General features: G+C 41.7%; 2 protein-coding genes across 4 annotated transcripts; both read left to right on the top strand.

The window, feature by feature from the left end:
* Positions 1 to 802: 802 nt before the first annotated feature.
* Positions 803 to 8,359, top strand: ythdf1 (YTH N(6)-methyladenosine RNA binding protein 1). The gene is made up of 6 exons (XM_027012833.2): positions 803 to 1,199; positions 1,889 to 1,913; positions 3,077 to 3,153; positions 3,731 to 5,365; positions 6,725 to 6,769; positions 6,927 to 8,359. Exons 1-6 carry the CDS (start codon positions 1,173 to 1,175, stop codon positions 6,951 to 6,953), a joined length of 1,836 nt encoding a protein of 611 aa, XP_026868634.2. The 5' UTR covers positions 803 to 1,172; the 3' UTR covers positions 6,954 to 8,359.
* Positions 8,360 to 17,189: 8,830 nt separating this feature from the next.
* gid8a (GID complex subunit 8 homolog a (S. cerevisiae)) lies at positions 17,190 to 20,827 on the top strand. 3 transcript variants are annotated; one of them, XM_027012846.2, is made up of 5 exons: positions 17,190 to 17,267; positions 17,858 to 18,011; positions 18,382 to 18,578; positions 20,212 to 20,409; positions 20,592 to 20,827. In XM_027012846.2, the coding sequence occupies exons 2-5, from the start codon at positions 17,891 to 17,893 to the stop codon at positions 20,763 to 20,765; spliced, it is 690 nt and encodes a 229-aa protein (XP_026868647.1). In that variant the 5' UTR covers positions 17,190 to 17,267; positions 17,858 to 17,890; the 3' UTR covers positions 20,766 to 20,827. The 3 variants fall into 3 exon arrangements, with proteins under 3 accessions (XP_026868647.1, XP_026868649.1, XP_026868646.1); XM_027012848.2 differs by having other exon boundaries at positions 17,197 to 17,267; positions 17,864 to 18,011; XM_027012845.2 differs by lacking the exon at positions 17,190 to 17,267 and adding an exon at positions 17,312 to 17,770 and having other exon boundaries at positions 17,864 to 18,011.
* Positions 20,828 to 23,341: the final 2,514 nt, after the last annotated feature.

The raw sequence follows: 23,341 nt of genomic DNA, 5'->3' as shown, positions 1-23,341 counted from the left end.
CTCTATCTGACAACAGGTAGGCTTAGGTTTTGACTTCACTTTATAGTGAGGGTTAAACTTAGGTCAGGTTAATAGCTTTAGACTTTAGTTTCTGCTTCATTTTAGTTTATGTATTAATATTCACGTGCTTGGTTCTCTTAAGTTCAGTTAGTGGGTAGATAAGCTCCGACTTTCAACATACATTTCTTTTTCCTGTGGTAATGTTACATAGACACAGCCTTTATTGTAGTAATTTTATTTATTCAATAGAATTTTCGCCTCTTCCAATTCTAGCACTCAAATGTTTATGTGTTATTTTTACATTTAGTCACTTCGACTGAAGTGGAAATATATTATTATTATTATTATTATTATTATTATTATTATTATTATTATTATTATATGTTTAAGTAATTTTATCCAGTGTCCATTTAAATTAAGTAAACTGTTATCATTCTGTCCACCGTCCGAGCTTGTGCGCGCGAGCGTGAGCGAGATATTTTACCGAAATGTTTCATGATTTGTCATCCATGTAACGAGTTACTGTAACACGTCTTACTTCCTACTGTTAAAGGAAATAGATCCGACGCGGTTTACTGCAGTAACCAACTACATTGGTTCTATTTTATTATGATGATGATGTTTTTTTTAAGCACGGACGTATAGGATGCTGATGGAGCTTGTTCGACTTCTACGTGAACGCGGCACGAGCATGAAGCGCGCGGCTCACTGGTGCGATTTCTCAGACGTTTGAACTCCGCGTGGCTAACCGGTACCTGTGACGTCAGCCCCCTCCGAACAGGTCCCGGATGGAGCTGGGGGAAGTGAGCTGGGCTGCACAATAACTGAAGGCTGGAAGGAGTAGGGAAAAAAAAAAAAAAAGACCTAAGAAGAATACGCGTGAAACGGAGTTTGGACTAAAATCTGAACACTCGGACCTCACAGCGGTTTCAGAAAGGCTCACACGGGCTGGGCTGTAGTATACTCGGAGACTGTGACTGGCCGAGTCTTGGCCGTGGAACTTGCTGAGGATTCGTGTGGTACAAAAAAAAAAAAATCCACCTAGCCTAGCCTAGCTTAGCCTAGCCCACTAGCCCAGAGGAGCCGGAGGAGGAAGCACGGGTCTGGAATACCTCGAGCAGCCTGATAGTTTTCGAGACTTTTGACGAATATAGGGGCTTTGTTGATGAATTATGTCTACCACCAGTATTGATCCACAGGTAGGCCTCACTAATACGTTTTTCCCAAGGAATGTCTGGTTATCTGCCTTCCTGCTAGTTGTGACCGTGGGTAAGGCCTTGGATTGAGCTAAGAAACGGGGAATGCGCGTCCAAGCTTCTGTTGCTAGATACTATAGATGGATAGACACATAGATCGATAGATAGATAGCCAAACGCTACTGCGGATGGCCAGTTTGCAAGTTAGTTCGCTTTCTGCTTGGACACTCCGACCGCATGTGTAGCAATGTTATACTAACCAAGTTAGCGAGAAAAAATATATATAGCTAGCTAACAAAGTTAGCAGTAGCGATGGTTGACATCAACTGCTTATGGATTTCCAGCTGTATCAACTAGCTATCTTAGGTAGCTAACCTAGCTAAGTACCTGAAGCACTTGGTTTACGGTAAACTAGGGTAACTAGTTAACCTACCTACTGTTCTCTGGTTAGCTCTCCTATCAAGAGAGCTGACTTACATAAGATAACGTTAGCCCACTCTTGTTGACCGATTTGAGATTGTTGCTTGTCTGTGTATCCAGCTTAGACAGCTTGCATTACACGGCGTCGCTTAGATTTACCTGCATCCAAGAGCAGCAGTCTATGTCGCTATAGCTGCCTTTTTTTTAATCTGACTTGTGTGTTTGTCCACCCTCAATCTCTCCCGTGTTCTCAACGACGACGGATCTTGAAGACATCAAAAGGACAAGATGGTAAAGGTAAGTCACGTTAAGCTTATGTTTGGCGATTCATTCATCTTCCTTATCACGGCTAGTCAGGGAAAAGTAATCGGTCAGTCTGGCAAAGGCAGAATAAGCTTTGCCAGCTAGATAACGGAATGTACACAAATAGTCGCCGTCGGTCGTCGCTGGGTAGGTATGTAATATAAGTCGCATATCATTGCCACGGCCTGACGGGGAATTCCGTGCGTATCCGGGTTTTTATGGCAATAATGGCAAAGGTTTTGGTGTTGCAAATAGGGAACTTCTGGCGATGACAAGCAGACTCTAAAGCAAATGTGGCTTGACACTAATTGCGTTTTTGCCCTCTCACAAGTCACCCGTAATGGCGCTCCAACAAGCGCCGGCGCGTTTGGTATAGTGAGCTTCCTTGGCACAACGTTTTCACGTGTAATCATACCTCTTTAAACTGGACTCAGTTGCATGACTAAAGCAAGCATCCCTAGTTTGCATTGATATTAGGGTATATTGATGTCACTTAAGCATATTTTGGTTTATTATTATACTTAAGTATGAAACATTAAATATTTTCTAATAAAATGAGCATACCAGTAATATACACATACCAGTAATATTTAGCGCATGCCACAGCTTATACATGTTACTTAATGCCTAATCTTAAATGGGCAGTCCATTAAACGGTTTTAAGGTTTGCCGTCACAGTCGTTTTCCTCTAGTCATGTCCTGAATGATTCATTAAGATATTCACTCACAGTTAGAAAAATCATGCATTCCTCAACGTGTAAGGTGATTCATATCGACATATTAATCTTATACATCCGAGGAACTGAGAGACCCAAATGGCCACTTGAGTTAAATTAATAGCTATTTATGTTCGTGTATTTAGTTGTGCGTCTGTGGTTTGAGTTTAGATGTGTAGATTCCAATCACATTTGTGATCTGCACTGGGGGATGTGCTTCTCTCCCCTTCATTAATCAATGCACCTGTTGCCATTGCTCTGGTTTTGTGGTGATTACTGGTCAGATTACCACAGATCAAAGGATGTACAGTGGTGCAGACTTGTTAGGCCTTGTGACTAAATATGGAGAAAATGGGCATAAAGAAATTTCGATGGGGGGGATTTCTTGTCCCTTGCATGAGTGATTTAGTATGTCACATAGCTGCTTCTTTCCTATTTTAGTGCAGAATGGCTCACTCCATCAAAAGGAAACGGTCCATGACGACTTTGAACCATACCTCACTGGGCAATCTAATCCGGTGAGAAATTAATGTGTATTTGTATGTGTATGCAAACAAGTATATTTGCATGTGTACACAGATGTGTTTGTATGCACCAAAAAGGAGGATTCTTGTGTAAAAAAAAAATGGCATCATATTTCCCAAGTTGTTGGATTACTTTGGGTGTCAAATGCCACCCTTACATGATTCACAATAACTTGATGAAATTCTTGAAAATGCTCCATATTTCATAATGAAGTCTTGGTTGATCTTGTTCCTGCTGAAAAAGTTCTCATTCCTCTTTGAAAATGAGTGTGAGACAATTTATAGGCTTTTTCGATAAAATGATTAGGTCAGCTTCTTTTTCTGAAAGCTTTATTGCTTACCTATTGCATCACCTAAATTTTATGACTTGCTTTATGAGATTTGCTTTAAACGTGTGACATGATTTAATGGTATGTTTAATGTAATTATTCACCATGATCAACAATGCACTTCACAAGCTCTAACCTAAGAAGCTCATGAGTTGCTGGCCATGTGTTTTCATTGCATGGATTTTTATTGATGTTCTAACAATTGTACTACATTTTTTACCCTGTAAAACTCTGTTTTTCAGAACAACAGCTACCAATCTATGACTGACCCCTACTTATCCAGCTACTATGCGCCTTCCATCGGGTTCCCCTATCCCCTAAGCGAGGCTCCGTGGTCAACTGGTGGTGACCCTCCAATCCCCTATCTCACTCCCTATGCCCCCCTCAGTAACGGTGACCATCATTTCATGCACGACACTGTGTTTGGACAGCCTGGTGGCTTGGGTAGTAGCATCTACCCCCACCGCTTTAACTTTTTCCCAGAGAACCCAGCATTCTCAGCCTGGGGAACCAGTGGCTCCCAAGGCCAGCAGACTCAGAGCTCCGCCTATGGGGGCAGTTACAGTTACCCACCCAGCTCCCTGGGTGGCACCCTGGTGCCCGACGGGCAGACAGGGTTCCACAGCGACACTCTGAGCAAGGCGCCAGGCATGAACAGCCTGGAGCAGGGCATGGTGGGTCTAAAGATCGGTGGCGATGTCACCGGTGGTGGCTCAGGTGTCAAAACGGTTGGCTCGGTGATCGGTGGCGGGCCAGTGGCAGCCGCAGTGGCCACGGGCAATGGCGGAACCCCCATAGGCATGCCGCCTCCCAAGCCAACGTCCTGGGCAGCTATTGCGAGCAAGCCAGCAAAACCACAGCAGCTGAAAGTAAAAAGCAAGCCCGGGATGCCAATGGCAGGAGGTGCGCTGCCCCCACCGCCCATCAAACACAATATGGACATCGGCACATGGGACAACAAGGGGCCTGTGACCAAAGTGGCCTCCCCGTTACCCCCGCCACACCAGCAGCCGCAGCCGCCCCTCTCTCACCTGCCTGCCCACGCCCATGCCCACGCCCACGCCCATGGGCTCCCGCCCCCTCCTCAGCCCCCGATGCCCTCGGCTCAGTCTCTTGCCCAGCAGATGGCAATGCAGGCCCCGCCTCCTCCGCAGCCTTACCAGAACCATGCCCATGCCCCTGCCCCTCCCCCTCAGACACGGTGGGTGGCACCACGCAACCGCAACCCGGGCTACGGCGGCGGCGGCGGCGTGGACAGCAGCGGCGTGGGCATGGGCAACGGAGCCGGGCTGGGGCCGCCAGGTGCTGGCGACTCGCACCCGGTCCTGGAGAAGCTGCGTGCGGCGCACAGCTACAACCCCAAGGACTTCGACTGGAACCTGAAGAATGGGCGGGTGTTCATCATCAAGAGTTACTCGGAGGATGACATCCACCGCTCCATCAAGTACTCCATCTGGTGCAGCACAGAGCACGGCAACAAGCGGCTGGACGCAGCCTTTCGCACCATCAATGGTAAGGGCCCCGTCTACCTGCTGTTCAGCGTCAACGGCAGTGGCCACTTCTGTGGCGTGGCCGAGATGCGCTCGCCCGTGGACTACGGCACCAGCGCGGGCGTGTGGGCGCAGGACAAGTGGAAGGGCAAGTTTGACGTTGACTGGCTCTTCGTCAAGGACGTGCCCAACAGTCAGCTGCGCCACATCCGTCTGGAGAACAACGACAACAAGCCGGTGACCAACTCGCGCGACACACAGGAGGTGCCTCTGGAGAAGGCCAAGCAGGTGCTGAAGATCATCGCCACCTACAAACACACTACCTCCATCTTTGACGACTTCTCGCACTATGAGAAACGGCAGGAGGAAGAGGAGGTGGTGCGAAAGGTAAAGTGTGTCAAAACTGTATAATACACAGCACTGCTACACCCTTTGTCATTATCTTTTGTCTGGTGGTGTATTTGCATCTTTCTCTATGGAATTAGCTGTTGGGGGGGGGGCTATTAGTTGCATAAAGAATACAACAGCCCAAAGTTGTATTTTTACAAGGTGATTTTGTGTATTTAGTGTATCCATTTTTTTTTCTTTTTAGGACCTGTTGCAAATATGTAGTGCTGTTAACCCACAGTTACAAATGCAGAAACATTTTTTGGGTTGGGGCACATTGTCTGAAAACCAAAACAATTAGGATACACAAACACCTGCTGTGACGTGATCTGTAATAAGCTTAGTTCAGCTATGGTAGTGCAGTAGTTCTATAGTAGTGCTGAATGAGTTATACATGTCCAATACCAGACAGCATGTTTGACATGGCTAGATTTCCACCAAGCCAAATGTTGTTTGTCCCTGGATTCCCAACTAGTGTAAGTCAGGGTAAGGTTTCCACTCTGCTGGGCTTGCGTTTCGTTTTGGGTCGAGCAGAAAGCAAGGTGTGTGGGCTGTCTCTGTGTTTAGATAAGTGGAGCAGGGCACCATGTTCCTGGCCCTTGTGACATTACAGCTCGTTTGCAGGAGTTGACTTCTTTTCTTTAGCTCCGCTTTCTTTAACCCACGGCGCCTGCTGTCCTCACTCTCCCCGTGTTGGTTTTTGCCATGAAAGTCAGCGCATCCTTGTCGACTGCGATTGCACCAGCTCAGTGAAATGTCTTCCACAATTAGCTCTTTTGTGGAGCTCGTCTGTAGAGCCTTCTGGGCTCCCGGACCTGTGCTACTGAAGACTGAGGTGATTTTTCTGTATGGTTTTGCCCCTCCCCCTCCTCCCCAAGTCAAGATGCATGTTTATTTTCTCAAGGATTTTGCTTGAATTGCACTGAGGCTCCTTTCGGTCTTGTTTTTACCAGTGCCTTTACGCGCTTCCTGTGCCAAGTCAGTGTTATTTGATTCATCCAAATGGGACCAGTGCCCTGCTGTGATTTATTTATTTATTTATTTATTTTTTAATTTTTTTTTTTGTTTGTCTGAGGGCACTGATTAAAAAAAATAAATTGACGGAAAGTAATTGCTTGTGGAATTGTGCAACATATCAATAACTACACACACTGGAAGAAGATGGTGGAATATTAAGTGATCCTTAATGTGCCACCATTTTTTTTTAATGGTGTTGGTAATTTTGGTGTTAGTTGTAGTCTGTTGTGCTTTAATATGGTCCAAAGAAAAGGTCTTTTTGCCTTTTGTACCCTTTGGGTGGGCTACAGTGTGATATGTGAAGAATGCTAATCACTTTTTTTCTTTTCTCTATGTTGGCAGAACTATGAAACTACTCCAGCCCAGAATCGATCCCGACTGGATCAGGTAAAAGGTTGGGGGTGGTGTGGGTGTGGTGGCTTATGTTGGCAGGGGAGGGGTCTATGGAATACAGATATCTGTATACAGTTGTACTGCAGGCAGTGTTGTAATGAAAGCGGGGGTGTGAGGTCCGCATCACCACCCTCTTTTCTCTTTCTCCCAGGAACGCCAAAATCGAAGTAAACAATAGAAGACTGCACCTCTAGCACCCCCGACCGCCTTTAGCTTGATCAATGGTTGTTTTAGGACTGACCATTTGAAAATGAAATTTAAAAGGAGGACACGAAGAAATTTAAAAAGGAAAAAAACTCAAGGTTTTTTTTTTGTTTGTTTGTTTGTTTGTTTGTTTTCTCTATTTAATTCTGGTGACTTGGGCCAGCGTTGAACTCAAGCCTCTGATCCCACCTCCCGTCTTCGTGGGGAACTAAGTCCACCCGTGCCTGGCAGAACAACGGCACTATGTTCTTTTTTTTTTTTCTTTTTTTTTTTTTCTGTCATTCAGTTTGGCTCTGACACACCTCTCTCCCTTCCTTCCACATCCAACGTTTGACCAACAGTTGCGTTCACACGCGCCCCCAACCACCCCCATTCCCACTCAGTGTTGGCTGTGAAAGTCGTCGAGGTGAACGGAGTGAGTGGTAGCAGCTGGTGCTCCGTGTTTGTGAGTGGTGTTTTGAGAGTGTTTGAGAGGATGTGATGACATTGTGGTGCTCGGCTAGGTGAAGGGCAGAAGGCGACTGCAGAAACCGCCGCAGGCTCCTCCCTGCATCACTAACTCTACTTGGCCAGTTTAATTTTGTACAATCGAGGTGACGTTCTGTACATCCTTGTTGTTGGTGTGGGGACTTTGAATGGAGTTGAACGAGGAAGATCTGGGGAGTATATTTGCAACTGCGTATAAGGGACAATGAAATGTCTTGATAAATGATAATGTTGATGTAACAGAAAAACTATATTTTTTTTAATTATGTGACACTTGGCTTATAACTTTTCTTGGTGGCGAGTCATGTCAGTCCTGATACTTTGACCTTTCCTGTTTTGTTTTGGTTTTTTTCTTGTTTTTCTGCTTGGAGCCTTAACATTTTAAAGCTATAGTGTCATCAAAACCGTTAAATAATTGCTGTACTATACCTCAACAGCATAATCAGGGAAAAGACGTCCCGAGCACCCTCTACACAAGGGAAGTCAACATCATCACTGGCTGGACTGAAGAGGAAAAAATACCGTTTGAGTTATGGTTCTGAGCCAAGTGCTATGATTCTGTTATACTCTGCTTATTGTTTCAAAAGCAGCATTGTAACTTTGTACTGTTTCACTGATGCCCAGCAGAGGTCGCTGTTTCTATGTTTAAGCCAATTTGAGAGAAATGTAGCATTCACTGCTTTTTGAAATCAGTTTAGGTGCATCATTTCCCATATTTTCCTTTCTTGTCCTTTCTTAACAGAGTTCAGTTTCTTTTCCCCCCCCTTCTCAGTATAATGCTAAGCTTTAACGTAGGAGCATATAATAACAAAGAACGCCTCAAATGTGTAACCTGAAAATTAATGTTACTGATTACTGTTAAAAGTAAGAAAAATGAAACAAGAGTATATGCTTTCTGTGTGTGACTTTTATTTCTTTAGTCCTATCTTTTTTTTCTCCTTTTTTTTCTTTTTAGGACCTGCTGTGTGCGTGCGTGTGTGCGTGCGTGTGTGTGTGCGTGCGTGTGTGCGTGCGCGCGCGCGCGCAATTATGTGAGAAAGAGGGAGAGTTTTCCTGTGAGGGATTCAGATTTATATAATCATATAACAAATGATTCATGAGAATATATGAAATACTAAAAAAAAATTACAAGACAAGCATTTGTCACCCCTGAAATGAATATGCATTGTATGCAAGGTCACTATCACCTTCTTAGATCTGATCATGGTCATTATTAAAATAATATTATATGTTGTAACTTGTGTTCATAGTTCTTGTTTTCACCAAGCTGGGTTTCATTATGACCTGTTCGGGTGGGAGGGCAGGGGGGAGGGGGGTTGTTGTTGTTGCTGTTGTTGCTTGTTCTTTCCCAGGTCTGCTTGCAAATTGTGAAATGTGCCAAAGATTTTTATAACCCTGTTCCCCACAAGACAGCTCCCTGTACACCTGCACCAGGTACTCATCATTCTTAATGGCTTGATTCCAGCGTGTTGTGGGGTGGAAGGTACGGTTGTGTGAAAATGTGGACTCTGGATGCTGTTGAGTGGTTGGTTGAGAAATGGTGAGTTTGGATGAATGACTGCTTTGTTTCTCTTTTAAGGCCCCAAAAGAAAGTGAATCTGGAAGGTGGTATGATAGGCAGATTTTATATGAACATACTAACCCAGTACTGAAGGGGCTTAAGCAGAAAGGTGCTGGAACTGGTGCACGGGGCCCATTCCGAGTACAGCCTTTGATTCTATTAAGAATAACTTCCTAATTTTAAGGAACAAATGGAGATCGTTTCACAGTGTTAAAGGTATTTAATTTCTGGTCACTGTGGTAACCTTTGTCTTGCAGAAATCTAATGGACAATTGGATGTGCTTTGCGTAGTCAGAGACAGAGGAACATAAGTGATATGCTTTGCATTTGAGTTATTTCAAAAATACTTTTATTAATACATGAAGAAAACAACAGTATCAGATTTCCATTAAAAACATACCCATTCTTCTTGAATTCTAGAACCAATTGTTTCATCATAAAAGCTGCAGCGACCTGCAGAAATATTTCCCTTCTATAAATTACTGAATTATAATGATTAAGAGCACAGAATATTATTGCATAGTTTCCAGTAAAAAGTATTAGTCCTTATTTTATCTTAATTCATTATTTTAGGAAGAAACGGATCAACAAAACACCAAATGATGTCACACTAGTCTTTGGACAGAAATAAATGCACGTAAATTCAGACTTAAATATTAAATCTGATCTTAGTCCATTTTAACTTTGCTCCGTGTTCAAACGACTATCAGAGAATTTATTAAGCATCGGATTCTTCAAGACCCGTCCTCGTTATAAGGTGCGATTTTAAAAGCAAGACATTCTAAGGGAGGGCAGCATCTATGTTGTGACACCTTCTAAATTGCTATTCCTATCATGCATCACCCAGCCATCGGCCTCACGCAGCGTTTGCTCGGCCAGCTAAAGTCGACACTGCGACCAAAAGCATTTGTTTGCCTCTATCGAAGTTCCGTGCCGTTGCGTGAGTTCATCTCTGCACGGGCTTGCTGATTTTGAGGATCCTCTCTTGGCATTCACCGCGTGCCTTAATTGTATGTATATTAAATCAAGGTCCGCCGTGAACACGCAGAGTGGCAGCCCGGCGTCGACACCCTCTGTAGAGCGCGCCTGCGCACGCACCCAAGTGCACAGCGGCAAAGCCTTCTCTTCAAAGGGGTATCGCAACTAAAGAAAGTGTTCTCCCCCATTACAAGGATGATAATGATTTACTTACATGCGATGAATGCATAGCGTTAATTTGGCAACTGCAGAAGCCTTCTAAGCAGGCCAACGGCCTGTTCTCATTACCCGTGATCTGCTGTGGTGTGTTAGCCAACGAAGATTTCTGCAGCTCGAATGCAAGCAGCCATAGCCATTGTCCGTCGACCAGCCAATCTTTTTGAGCAACACTGACAATTGTGTTGCAGAACATAACATCTTTAACGTAACAATTTGTGGGTCTGTTATCTAGGCCTAATGCCGCACATCGTCTAGTTATTGCTGTTCTCAGTAATTTATTTATATAGGCAATCGATATACAATTTACAGCGCATAAGAAATCAAGGGCGCACGTCCCATAGGCGCGTCGAAAAACTAGTCGCGCGTATATAAAGAAGACAAAAATTATTATAATTCTTAGACATTTTGACGGCAGATCTGCCGCAGTCACATTCATCCTTTTGCCCAAGTAGATGGTAAACAAAACACAATCCCTAAGTATCCACTTACAGGTTACATAGTTTTATATTCTTCAAAAACCTGACAGCGCCCCTCCCCAGTCAGACCAACATTTTTATCCCAACAAAAATAAAACAGCACAACACCGACACAGTCCTCAAAGGTCCCGTAAACAAAGCGATGCTCAATTTTCTTCGTCGAGCATCATTCACGTAGTCACACCGTATCCCTGCATCCTTGCCACCAGCATCGGAGGTGCGCACCTGGTTAGACGTGGTACAGGCACAAAATGTATTTCCTTCGGCATCTCAATCATCCTCTGCCGCAATATTATAGCCTCTCGTTTGCGTCTTGGCCTCGTCGATCCATTCTGCAGAGATTAACGCTTCCCCGCGCCCTCGCACACCCGCCCTCCTCTGCTGATAAGACTCAACGCAAGAGGATTACATCGGGACAAGGTGACGTCATGACCTGGAGCGAGAGCCCCCTCCCCCTAACCGTTAACCAAATCCTCATCAGTAGGATGCCCTTGAAAACCAGCAAGAGAGACATTTGCAATGGACCAAAATTATTTAATTAGAGTGGATTAATATAGTCTCTGTGTCCGAAAACAGTTTTGCTTGTGCCGCCACGAGTGAAGATAATACTAATAATATACCAGTCTACCATTTTAAATTCATAGGGGTATTTTTAGTGGGGGACGGATGCGAAAATGGATTAATAAAAAATGTAAATATATTGTCTTTACAAACATTATGATTAATTGAAAATTAGGCCTACAGTACGTGAAAAACATGCAATAGCGGCACAGGCTAAAATGCCGCAGAGGCAACACAGCGTAAAATGGCGGGGGGCACCTGCTCCTGAAAACACCACCTCATCCTCTTGGTTTGAGCAAATAGCCTACGAGATCCCAGAAGTTACGAAGCTTCACCGACATCTCTATACAGTGCTCTATTCAATTCAACGCGTTTTTCATTAGCCTAGTTCAGCAGTCCACTTTGCCGTCTGAAGCACGCTATTAGCCGTCATATCCTGCTCCATTATTTTAATTTCGAAGCATCTCCATTCATGGCCTTCTCCGTGTTGCAGTCCACTGTAACAAAAATAAATAAATAAATAAAAAATCCAGCGCACTGAAACATCCGGCAGCAGTGCCTAAAAAGCACTGCAGTTGCTCTGTTTGTCACGGGAATGTTTTCTAGGCCTGTGCTTCCACCGCCGCGTGAGGGAGGAGCTGCCTCTGCATTACAATGACGCCGGAGCCCATTCATTTCGCCCCTCTGGTCTTTCACTGGTCATTCCACCCCATGGCGCGACCGGGGCCTCTCTATTACAAGGTGTCGCGACCACAGAATGAAGCTAAGATAAAGACGGAGCTTGTGTTTCGTTATAGAGAGATGTAAATGAGCGACAACGTTATTTACGAGAGGTCAAAATAATGCCTGAGTTACATAATACCCCTACTGATCTAACCCCAACACAGTACTTACGGTTGGACATATTAAAATGCAAATAATTACTACGTGAGTGCAATTTGTTGAGCAAACCCAAAGGTGGACAATAAATCCTTTCCTTATTCTCCAATCCCTCAGCTCCATTTCCCTTTTTGTTCTCTCTCTCTCTCTCTACCTTCCACCTTCCTCATCCTCTCTTTCCCAATCTTCCTCCCACGTGTGTATCTACATATCTCTGACTAGCATAAGACCCACTCTGCCCCACATGTCTTGCATGATTGGCTCAGCTGCTCTGCTCAAATTCACCATGGCAACCACAATTCTGTCGCCCGGCAACGGGCTTCTCTTTCACCCCACTACATGGAGACCCCTTCTCCCCATTGCCAACAGTTTTGGTAGCGGGTGTCGTGAGCTATAAGGTGAGAGTACCATACCTGACCCCAGTACTTTCCCCTGCATGGGTTGAAGCATGGCACTGGGAGAAAGACAACAGAAATTGGCCTCATTGAGGATTGTGTTCCATAGTCTATAACTGGCTATGGACTTCAGTCTGAAATCTGAAGACTTCAAACCAGAGAAAAGGCATAGAATTTCAAACAATAAGATGTTCTTCAAGATCAGATTAGAGATCATTTTCTATGTCCATGTTAAAAAAAAAAAAACCTGTCAACAGCAGTGTCCATGCAAACTCCATCCATGTTGTGGTGCACATATATGCTTTTTACCCATTTGGTCCATGATGAACCTGAACTGGGCCTATTAATGTTTAACATGTTTATAACATTTTATTTGACCACTCATGATTTAGACAAGCCCAGATACAATGGTGACATTGAACAGCCAGTGAATGTTTTTAATATTCTTTAGATAATTGTTTTATAAATGCTGACAAAGTATATTTTTGATTATTTTTCTGAATTTTTACTGATCTTAACAATACACTCACATTCACATATAGTGTCAAGTTCAGCAAAAGGTACAGATAAGCATATAGGTACTATCATAATTTATACCTCAATGCACAATATTCTTCTTCACACTCAATTTTATGTGTAGTACCAGATTACTTATAGCTAGCACCCACAATATTTGCTTGAGGGCAAAAATCAGGCAAGGTACCCCTTGGGGGTGGAAGGTCATATGCAAATATTGCAATGAGGGGTGTGTCAGCATCTGTGTGTGTCCAGATGGGTGTGTCTGCCACACTTATGCATGCTTTAATTTCCATATATTAATATATCAGTTACTCCCAGCCCCTTTCTCTCTGCCCATTTATTTCTCTTATTCTTTGTTCGCTAACGCTGTGCCACCCCTCCCCCTATGCAGGGTTCTTGATATGGGCCACGGTCCTGGTTGCATCATGTGATCATCATATGTGTGTGTCTTGTAGTTTATTGTTTGTTGAAGTAGTGCCAAAACCACAGATTTTCAGCGTAGGTAATGTGCATCGGTACTTGATAAATATTTTAGTTTTATAGCCAATATATTGGTCACATGGTGGATGTAGGCCTATTGGAGTACATGGGGTGTGAAATAATAAAAATCATCATCATTATATAAAACAGAAACAAATGAGATTATACTATACACTGTTGAGTTATGAACATTGGTCCTGCATTAACAGTGTTTGTTAACCATACATTTGCAAGGTTCCAAAGTTCACCTGCTCATAAGGTAATCATGTGCTAAATCCAAATATTACTGTATTAAACTGAACACACTTTTGTTCTGGTCTGATGTGGTTTACTGTAGCAGTAGATCATTCCTGTTGTATGTATGTATTTATTATATACAATTGTCAGTGAGGTCTTTTTTTTTTTTTGTATCACCTTCATGACAAGGCAATGCATGCTTTGTAATTCACCAATCATGTTACAGAAACTAAAATGTTTACAATAATACTGTTAGCAGAAACAAATTAGAGGATTCACCTTCTTATATTAAGCAGATGTGCTGCCATTTAAGCCAAAATGCTTGATTGCATTCCATCAACCCCCTCCTTAGCGAGGGTATTCAAGAGACAGCGAGGGTCTCATTTGTAATCAACATAATTTGCATTTGCAAATGATGATTAATTAATCGTATTTCTTGCAACTGGAAAGAATATTGTGATCTGTTACATTTTCGCATCAGGTCAACATAAAAAGAAAAGCAACTTTTCATTGCCTTGTTCTGGAATTAAAATGAAATGTAGAAGAGAATTGAAGGGGGGAAAAATCATGCATCCTACATGGCACAGAGTAAACTCAGCACACAGCCTCTATAAGCATAGGACCTCAAAACACTGCCTAAGGTATAAAAAATACAGACCTGGAAGTCTTCAAATGTCTTTTGAATAAGTTGAGATCTGTGAAAATATTAACTTTTAGGGCTAGGTGCTCATAGTTCTTCTTTCATGGTGGTGAAGGTGTTAACTATCAAAATGTTTCAAGAGTAACAAACTTGGCCCCGTTTCCCAAAAGTAATGCAGTGTTAAGAACATCTTAACTGAGAGAGATTGTGTGCAGTGTGATACACTATATTAGCTCTATCAGTGATCTTTGTGTTATGGTGCTTTTGAAAAACCAGATGATGACTTGCAAATAAGATGACTTTTGGAGGAAATATTGTTTCCATCTGTTTTTGTGTACTTACGCCTGTGCGTCCTGTTATAATCCGTTCATAATATAGATTTGAGAATTGTTTTTATACTTTTCATCATGACCCACAACACGAACACCTTGCTCTCATCTCTTGCTGAAATATTTCCATAAATATCTCAAGCAGTATTCCTTTATGACCAATATTTAGCTTGCTGCTATAGGCTACTGTTTGTAAAACGTGATTACAATGTTTTTTGTTGTTGTTGTTTTTTGTTTTTTAAAACAGACTATTGTTTATTTTCACGGTCTAATGTGATTGGACAGGTCATTAATCCGTGAATAGTTTCCACTACTTACGTGGTGAAGCTTTTCTCTGCACCCCGAAAGCTCGGGCAGAGGCAGCACGCACGTGACAAGAACAGCACCACATTTTTCTGACAGAATGAACACAGGAGGAGGAAATAAGTTGTCGTGCAAGGGTCTCGGGTACTCCTTTTACCCAATCATCTTATAAACCGCTCGTCCGACAGTGCGCGATGAGGCATTTTACCGGGCCACTCATCAGAAGAATTAGGCATGGGTCAAACCATAAACCAAGCAAAGACACATGACGAAAACGGAAGACGTTGACATTTTCTGGATGCATTAAATCTTGCGATTTAATAACAAAGCAGCCAAAAAAAACAACCAAAAAGCAAACAAAAAACCCATAAAAACAGGCCTGCTCGTAAGCGAAGGCGTATGCATACCCTAGACGATTTAAGCCTGTGATATAATATAGATTAAATCCAACAGTGAAAAAACTGTAAGATCGCCGCGCTGCTCCTGACCAAGAACCACATCCTAATGAAAGCTCATGCCTTGAATGAAACTGAGAATTGAATGATATTGAAAATGAGATTGACAATAAGAACTACTGGACAACTGAAGTTTGAACAAAATATGATCCTTGTTTTTGATACAAGATTAGAATCGTTTGCCAGCGCAAACCCCTGGGCAATTAGATTCCTTTGGTTTAATTTGCACGGCACATCTCCTGTCATTCTTTTATCACTCAACGGTTGTTTTTTGGTTCATTGTATTTTTTTGTTTTTTTTTACATGCAATGTGTAAATCAAGGAATAAAACACATTACTCTAAAATATTCATCATATTCATATTCAAAACTGGAGTCTCGTGCTGACCCACTTTTTCGTGCGTGCGAATTTCAACTGCGGGGTTGATGGTATTTTTTATAGATTTTAATGACACCTTTTTCCTGGATAAAAAGGGAAAGCAAAATTGTTACAAGTGTACATAAAACAAAACTAAATGGAACCCTAATAAATAAAATCGTAAATCTTAGTTTTAGATGTTTAAATAAACTTTAATCAGGATTCGATATCAGCATGCAAACCAATGGCAAAAATAGGACAATAATATATTTTTCATTTCCAAATACTATTCTAATTGTTGTCCAACAGATATAATGTTCAATAGGTATTATGCAACAATATCAGTTAGGATGTAATTAAGTAAGTAAATGTTTTGCCTGTTAACATTTCTGCGGACTGTGCCAAAATCAAGCATTATCATTATCATCGTGTTACACAATGTAAATACAATGTTGTTAAAATAACAGATAATATATACAATGGACAACAGAAGAATCTTAATACAATGTCCCTATTCTGTCATATTTATATAGGGGTTTCACCAGTAAACATGAAACGCCTTGTTATAAAAGCGCCGTCAAGCTCATATTGGCATAAACATGTTTTGCGCCTGTATTTCAGTATTTGTTTTGAATCAGCAATGTGTATTATGAAATGAGAGGATTAATGACGTTTAACGTCATATGGACAGTTTCAAACGAGCGATCAAGCAAATTCTTTATTGACTTCTCAAGAATTTCATGCATTTGTTACAGTTAGGGTTTAAAAAATAATGAAGACTCAGATCAGAGCAGATTATAACAGATAAGGGAAAAAATATGCAATCGATTTTAATATTTAAATATTATTTTAAGGGCAAAAGAGTCCCTTTGAGTCCCTTTTTAGTCTATACTAAATTTATAGTCAATATTGGAAATATATATATATATATATATATATATATATATATATATATATGTGTGTGTGTGTGTGTGTGTGTGTGTGTGTGTGTGTGTGTGTGTGTGTGTGTGTAAAGCTAAAAAGATATGGGGGAGTTTTCAAATTAAAGGTCACAGTGAGAAATAATGAGAAATGTGTTTTATTGCAGTGGCTAGATTTGTATTATCCAGCCAATTAAACATAGTAGCCTAACACATTTAAATGGACTTCTTGAAATGGTATAGGTAAGAATCCCAAAACGATGCAGCCACCTGAAAAATTATTGTTTTTCCCTGTATTGGTTGGGTTTTCTCACCATTCACGGGATGAAACGCGCTTGTGACATGATCTGGCAACCACCGGTAGCTTTGCCACAGCAACCATGACGTCATTGAAGTGACCAATCACATAGCTCATCTAAAGTCTCGTTATGGACAACAACCCTCTATCGCGTGATCTCCATCCTAGGCCCACCGCCATTGCAAAGAATTATTTGTAAGTATTTTGCCTTAGCTGGATGTTTTGCATGTTTAGGCAATATAAATTAACGGTTAATAGCTTGTTTAAGCATGCACTTTATCTTCAGTCATTCGAGAAAGTCAAGTGTCAATTCAAGCGCACAAAAAGCCCGAATGCAAGTTTCAGGCTTCAATGTTTTGCTTCCTTTCAAGGCCGCGGTTATTATTTCTTTACAGTGCTAATAACAATCTCAGAATAGCGATCTGATCACTTCGGTTGTCAATTTAGTTGTATAATATATATATATATTTGGTTATAACTGTGTTGGCCAGCGTTATTCAGAATCGCTTATCTTCAGCCGGCTAACACCCTACCAGGTAGCTTGTGATGTTGCGTTTACGGGAGAGAAAACACCGCGAAAATACGAACGATCTCACTGCTGTTCCGTCCTTTACAGTCATTTAGTGTCAGAAAGAAACAGCCCAGATATTCCAAAGAACCCCCGTGTACCTAAACGGGTTTTAACAGCTATGTTGGAGGTAACCGAGGCATTCGCCTGTATTTACAAGATCCGATGAAATTCTTCTGTTATGATGATGGATATTTTTAATTTCTGTTCATTGAAGTTGCAGATTGACACCCGAGTGACGTGGGTATTCATGATGAGCTATGCGGAAAAGCCGGAAGACATTACAAAGGAGGAATGGATGGAAAAACTTAACAACGTGCACATTCAGAGAGCAGATATGAATCGTCTCATCATGAACTATTTAGTAACGGGTATGTGTGTATTAGTGACAGTTTGATTTTACTTTGTGCGCGCGTCTTTTTGTCGGCCTCCTCTAATCATGTAGCATGCAATAACCCACCGTTCTGATTCATGTGGTGGGTGCTTTTCACCTAATAGCTCAAAGCATATATGCATGACTCTGCAATGTGTACTGCACAAATGCAGATATCCACTGGAACTGTGCACTCAGTATTCTGATCCGTAGTGCATTGCAGTTCTGTTTGTGTTGATTTTATAATCTAAACTGTGGCAGTAAATCTGTAGGGCAAATCTTTTGACTTTTATTTTACAAGTTCATTTGTGTGCACTTTCAGATGCAATGCACATACATGAATTAAAAAATACATTTTGGCTCCACAGAGGGTTTTAAAGAAGCTGCAGAGAAGTTCCGGGTGGAGTCGGGCATTGAGCCCACTGTGGATCTGGACTCACTGGACGAGAGGATAAAGATCAGGGAAATGATTCTGAAGGGACAGATTCAGGAGGCCATCTCCCTCATCAACAGCCTTCATCCTGAGCTCCTAGACACAAACCGCTACCTGTACTTCCACCTGCAGGTAAACATTCAGAGTTCTGCTCTTTCTGAATAATGGACCTCTGATCTACAGTGGTGTGAAAGTGTTTTACCCCCTTCCTGATTTTTTTTTTTTTTTTTTTTGCATGTTTGTCACACTTAAATGTTTCAGATCATCAAACAAATTTAAATATTAGACAAAGAACACAAGTAAACAAAATGCAGTTTTTAAATGAAGGTTTTTATTATTAAAATCCAACCCTACATGGCCCTGTGTGAAAAAGTGATTGCCCCGCTAATAACTGGTTGGGCCACCCTTAGCAGCAACAACTGCGTTTGCGATAACTGGCAATGAGTCTTTTACAGTGCTGTGGAGGAGTTTTGGCCCACTCATTTTTGCAGAATTGTTCTAATTCAGCCACATTGGAGGGTTTTCGAGCATGAACCGCCTTTTTTAAAAGGTCATGCCACAGCCTCTCAATCGGATTCAGGTTAGGACTTTGACTGGGCCTCTCAAGTCTTCATTTTGGTTTTTCTTAAGCCATTCAGAGGTGGACTTGCTGGTGTTTTGGATCATTGTCCTGCTGCAGAACCCAAGTATGCTTCAGCTTGAGGTCTTGAACAGATGACCAGACCTTCTCCTTCAGGACTTTTTTTTGGTAGACAGCAGAATTCATGGTTCCATTTACCGCAGCAAGTGTTCCAGGTCCTGTAGCAGCAAAACAGCCTCAGACCATCACCAACAGTAAAATATGGTGGTGGTGGTGTATGATGTTCCTTTTCTGAAATTCTGTTACTTCTACACCAGATGTAATGGCATATAAACCTTTTGGAAGGTGTCGTCTCGTCAGTCCACAGAGTATTTTCCTAAAAGTCTTGGGGATTGTTTTCTGGCAAAACTGAGATAAGCCTTTGATCTTTTTGCTCAGCAGTGGTTTTCATCTTGGAATTCTGCCATGCAGACCATTTTTGTCCAGTCTCTTTCTTATGGTGGAGTCATGAACACTGACCTTAACTGAGACAAGTGAGGCCTGCAGTTCTTTGGATGTTGTTGTGGGGGTCTTTTGTGACCTCTTGGATGGGTCATCACTGTGCTCTTGGGGTAATTTTGGTCAGCCAGCTACTCTTGGGAAGGTTCACCACTGTCATGTTTTCGCCATTTGTGGATAATGGCTCTCACTGTGGTTTGCTGGAATCCCAAAGCTTTAGGAATGGCTTTATAACCTTTTCCAGACTGATAGATCTCACTTACTTTGTATCTCATTTGTTCCTGAATTTCTTTGGATCGCAGCATGCTGTCTATCTTTTGAGGATCTTTTGGTCTACTTCACTTTTTCAGGCAGGTCCTGTTTAAGTGATTTCTTGATTACTGCCACACCTGTTCTCAAGCAGGCCTGGGTGAGGCTAGAGAAATTGCATTTACTTAGTCTGTATATTTCTTTGCTAAGAAGCTGAGTAAGACACAGGATGATATGCAGAATAAACCCCTCCAGGGTGGTGCAAGACCCCTCCACTTCATGCCAGTCTCCTGATCACCCGGGAGAAGTTTGTTGTGACTGCTACTTATTTGGAAAGCCAGCAGGAAAATCCATGCGCTCCCCCATGAACTAACCTCCTCCCCAATGAATCTGGTTAACATGGGCTGTGTCATTCTGGATGTCCTCCCACTCGTGCAGCAGCAGCATCTGATCGAGCTGATCCGCCTGCGGGAGACGGAGGCAGCGCTGGAGTTTGCACAGTCGCAGCTGGCCGAGCAGGGTGAGGAGAGCCGAGAGTGTCTGACCGAGATGGAGAGAACGCTGGCACTACTCGCTTTCGACAATCCCGAGGAGTCACCTTTCGGGGACCTGCTTAACATGATGCAGCGGCAGAAGGTGTGTGTTAGTTCAAGTAACAGATAAGCCGTAAAGAACGGATATGTGTCTTGCATCTCTTAATTGTATAGCAGCTCTGCTTCTTGTCCACAAGGTGGCGTCATCGTGTATAGAAAGCACATCTGTGGTGCCCTCTGATTACCCCGCTAGCTTCATGCTGAACAAATGGTGTCTTCTTGTAGGTTTGGAGCGAGGTCAACCAGGCGGTGCTGGACTATGAGAACAGGGAGTCGACACCCAAACTGGCAAAGCTGCTGAAGCTCTTGTTATGGGCACAGAATGAACTGGACCAGAAAAAGGTCAAATACCCCAAAATGACAGACCTTAGCAAGGGCACAATCGAGGACCCCAAGTAGAAACGGTCAACATTGGACACCTATGCCACCCCCCACCGTATTTATAAAACCGTCAGTGACTGGACACAATATATATATATATATATATATATATATATATATATAAATTATATAAAATGAATTTAATGCTCATATAAGAGAACTAACTTAACTGTATATGGTATTATTTTTGAGAGAAGTTATTCTATTCAAAAAGTAAATATCAGCATTCATAAAAATGACATTTTCTGGCATCCCATTGGCAGAAGGAAAAAGAGCTCTGAAATGTTAGCCTTTTCTTTGCAAAGAATCCACCTTGATTTTAAGTACTAGCATTTTGTGTTCTGTCCAGTAATTTTGTCTTGACTCATAGTTGTTCAGTGCAGATTTTATGCCTAAAATAGGCCCCAAGTTAGACGGGTAACAGCTCACAGTTTTTAAGTATTTAAGTCGTCGTCTTTTTTTTTAATATAAGAACATTTTTGGTAGTGTGAAGCTGTCTTTTATAACGTTCATTTGGTTAGGCCTGCCCTGGAAAAAGACACTGAATCTGTGTCTGTTTTGTCACTGATTTGCTGTGCATTGCTGAAGGGATGAGGGCGAGGTCTTCTCTTATGTTAGACTTGTTTGAATGCTGGGCCTTGCTTAGGCTAGGTTGTGCTCTTTTTGTTGTAGTTGTGTGACTGATTCTGTTGTTGGGTTTTCACTTGGAATGCAAGCAGGCCTGTTCAAAAGGAAGAATGTTTCAAGCAGGTCACTGGGTGGAGTTGGAGGTTTTAGACTTCCACAGCATAAGCTATTTTTACTTTAAGTGCACATATTTGTGTTGTCATTGTAGCCACTACAAAGCCACCATGCCTTGTAAAAGTTGGCCATACCTTGCCTCCTTATTTCATGATTCTACTTGCTGCTGAAGTTAAAGTTTATTCATGCTAGGCATTATGGGGACTTTTAGTTTATTTATTCATGAGCACATTCCTCAACATCTCCCGTTTTTAAAGTCAGATTTACAGGTACAATAAACTATTTCCTTTCAGACAAAATGGTCTGATGGCTCTTTCCTCTTTTCCCTTGTGCCTCATTGCCTTAAAATGTATGCTTTTTAGTAACTGCTTTTCAAATCGTTTTCACTTTACACATTTCACTTTCGTCCCTGTATTTCTATGGGGCAGTCATTACATGTCTGTTCAGTCATGTTGGAGTTGTGTGTTCTGTGGACATGGGCTTCTGTTTGCACTATGAACCTGTTGTGTATGGACACATCATCTACCCATAGGTATGTACTAAACACAACAGTACTAAACACTGTGCTAAACAGTAATAACACAACAATTTTGTTTACATATGCAATTGCTTATAGGGTTTGATTTCCAGGGAGCACACATACTGTCATACAGATGAATATATGTAAGTTCCTCTGCACAGAAGTCTGCCAAATGCTGAAAATATTAGAGGCAAAAATATTTTAAACTTTTCTTTGTATATCCTGTCTTTTTTATGCTAAATAGAAAAGATTACATCAATTCCACTTTTTTTCCCTTTAGATTGTGCTATAACTTCTTTAAAGGAAAGTAAAAGATTTTTTCTTGCATGCAAAACAAAGAGCCTTTCTTCTCTGGACTGTAATGCTGCTTATATTTTAAGGATAATCAGCGAAAGACAGAAGCAGAGCTATGCTTGTTCAGCAAACATTTTACAATCATATTTTGCAAGTTACACTAAAATAACCAAGGCCATATAGCCACTGATCTAGAGAAATAAACGACAGTCATAATTTTTCTGAGAAATTTTGCTGCAGGGTTCAGAGAAGGGTCACAACCAGCTATGAAGTCCACCAAGGTCTGGACCTCATTTTGGAGCACATTTTCTTCCCCTTATATATTTAATTATGAACCTGAATGTGGAAATGGTGAAGTTCTGGTAATGTTCTGGTCGAGTTTAACATACATTGCAAGATTTCTCAGCCAGCAATGACATGACCGGTTCTCAACTGACTTCAGAGCAGCTTGCAGTGGTCATGAATATCTGTTACACTTAAGTGCTCAACTAGTAACCTAATGGCATACAATATTTTACCATCAAAATAGCCTCTTCAGCCAGGCGCTGAACTGAAGAGACGTCAGCTAGCGTTAATTGCCAAAAACACGAATGATTTGTGTTGATACTCCTATTAATGAACAGGCTTTAACAACACATTTTTATTTTCAAATTTTGAGGGGGGAGGGGGGTTCTGAGACATGACCATTTACATATAATGTACAGGGAAAGAGACTGCGAGAGGTAGGCTGAACTATGTATGAACTCGGTATAAAATAAGAACATTCACAACAAAACCAATATGAAGCTATACGTTTTAAATAAAGTGTAGATTTGAGTGTTTATTTTCTGCTAAATATTTTGGTAAATATAATTTCTTTTAATTCATAGCTAAAGTTAATAAAATTGATAAGTTAAATAAGTAATTATTTTTCAAAGTGAAATAACTGGCTAAATAAAATCAAGCAGTCTAACTGGAGCCAAAACCATTTATGTAAAATTAATAACGGTTTATTAATGGATAGAGTGAGATGAAATGTAAAAATTGTAAACAAAGAAAA

This window comes from Electrophorus electricus, chromosome 23 (genome assembly GCF_013358815.1).
Source record: "Electrophorus electricus isolate fEleEle1 chromosome 23, fEleEle1.pri, whole genome shotgun sequence".
Lineage (NCBI taxonomy): Eukaryota > Metazoa > Chordata > Actinopteri > Gymnotiformes > Gymnotidae > Electrophorus > Electrophorus electricus.
The sequence above is the reverse complement of the archived record's forward strand: the minus strand, read 5'-3'. Positions and strand labels throughout refer to the sequence as shown.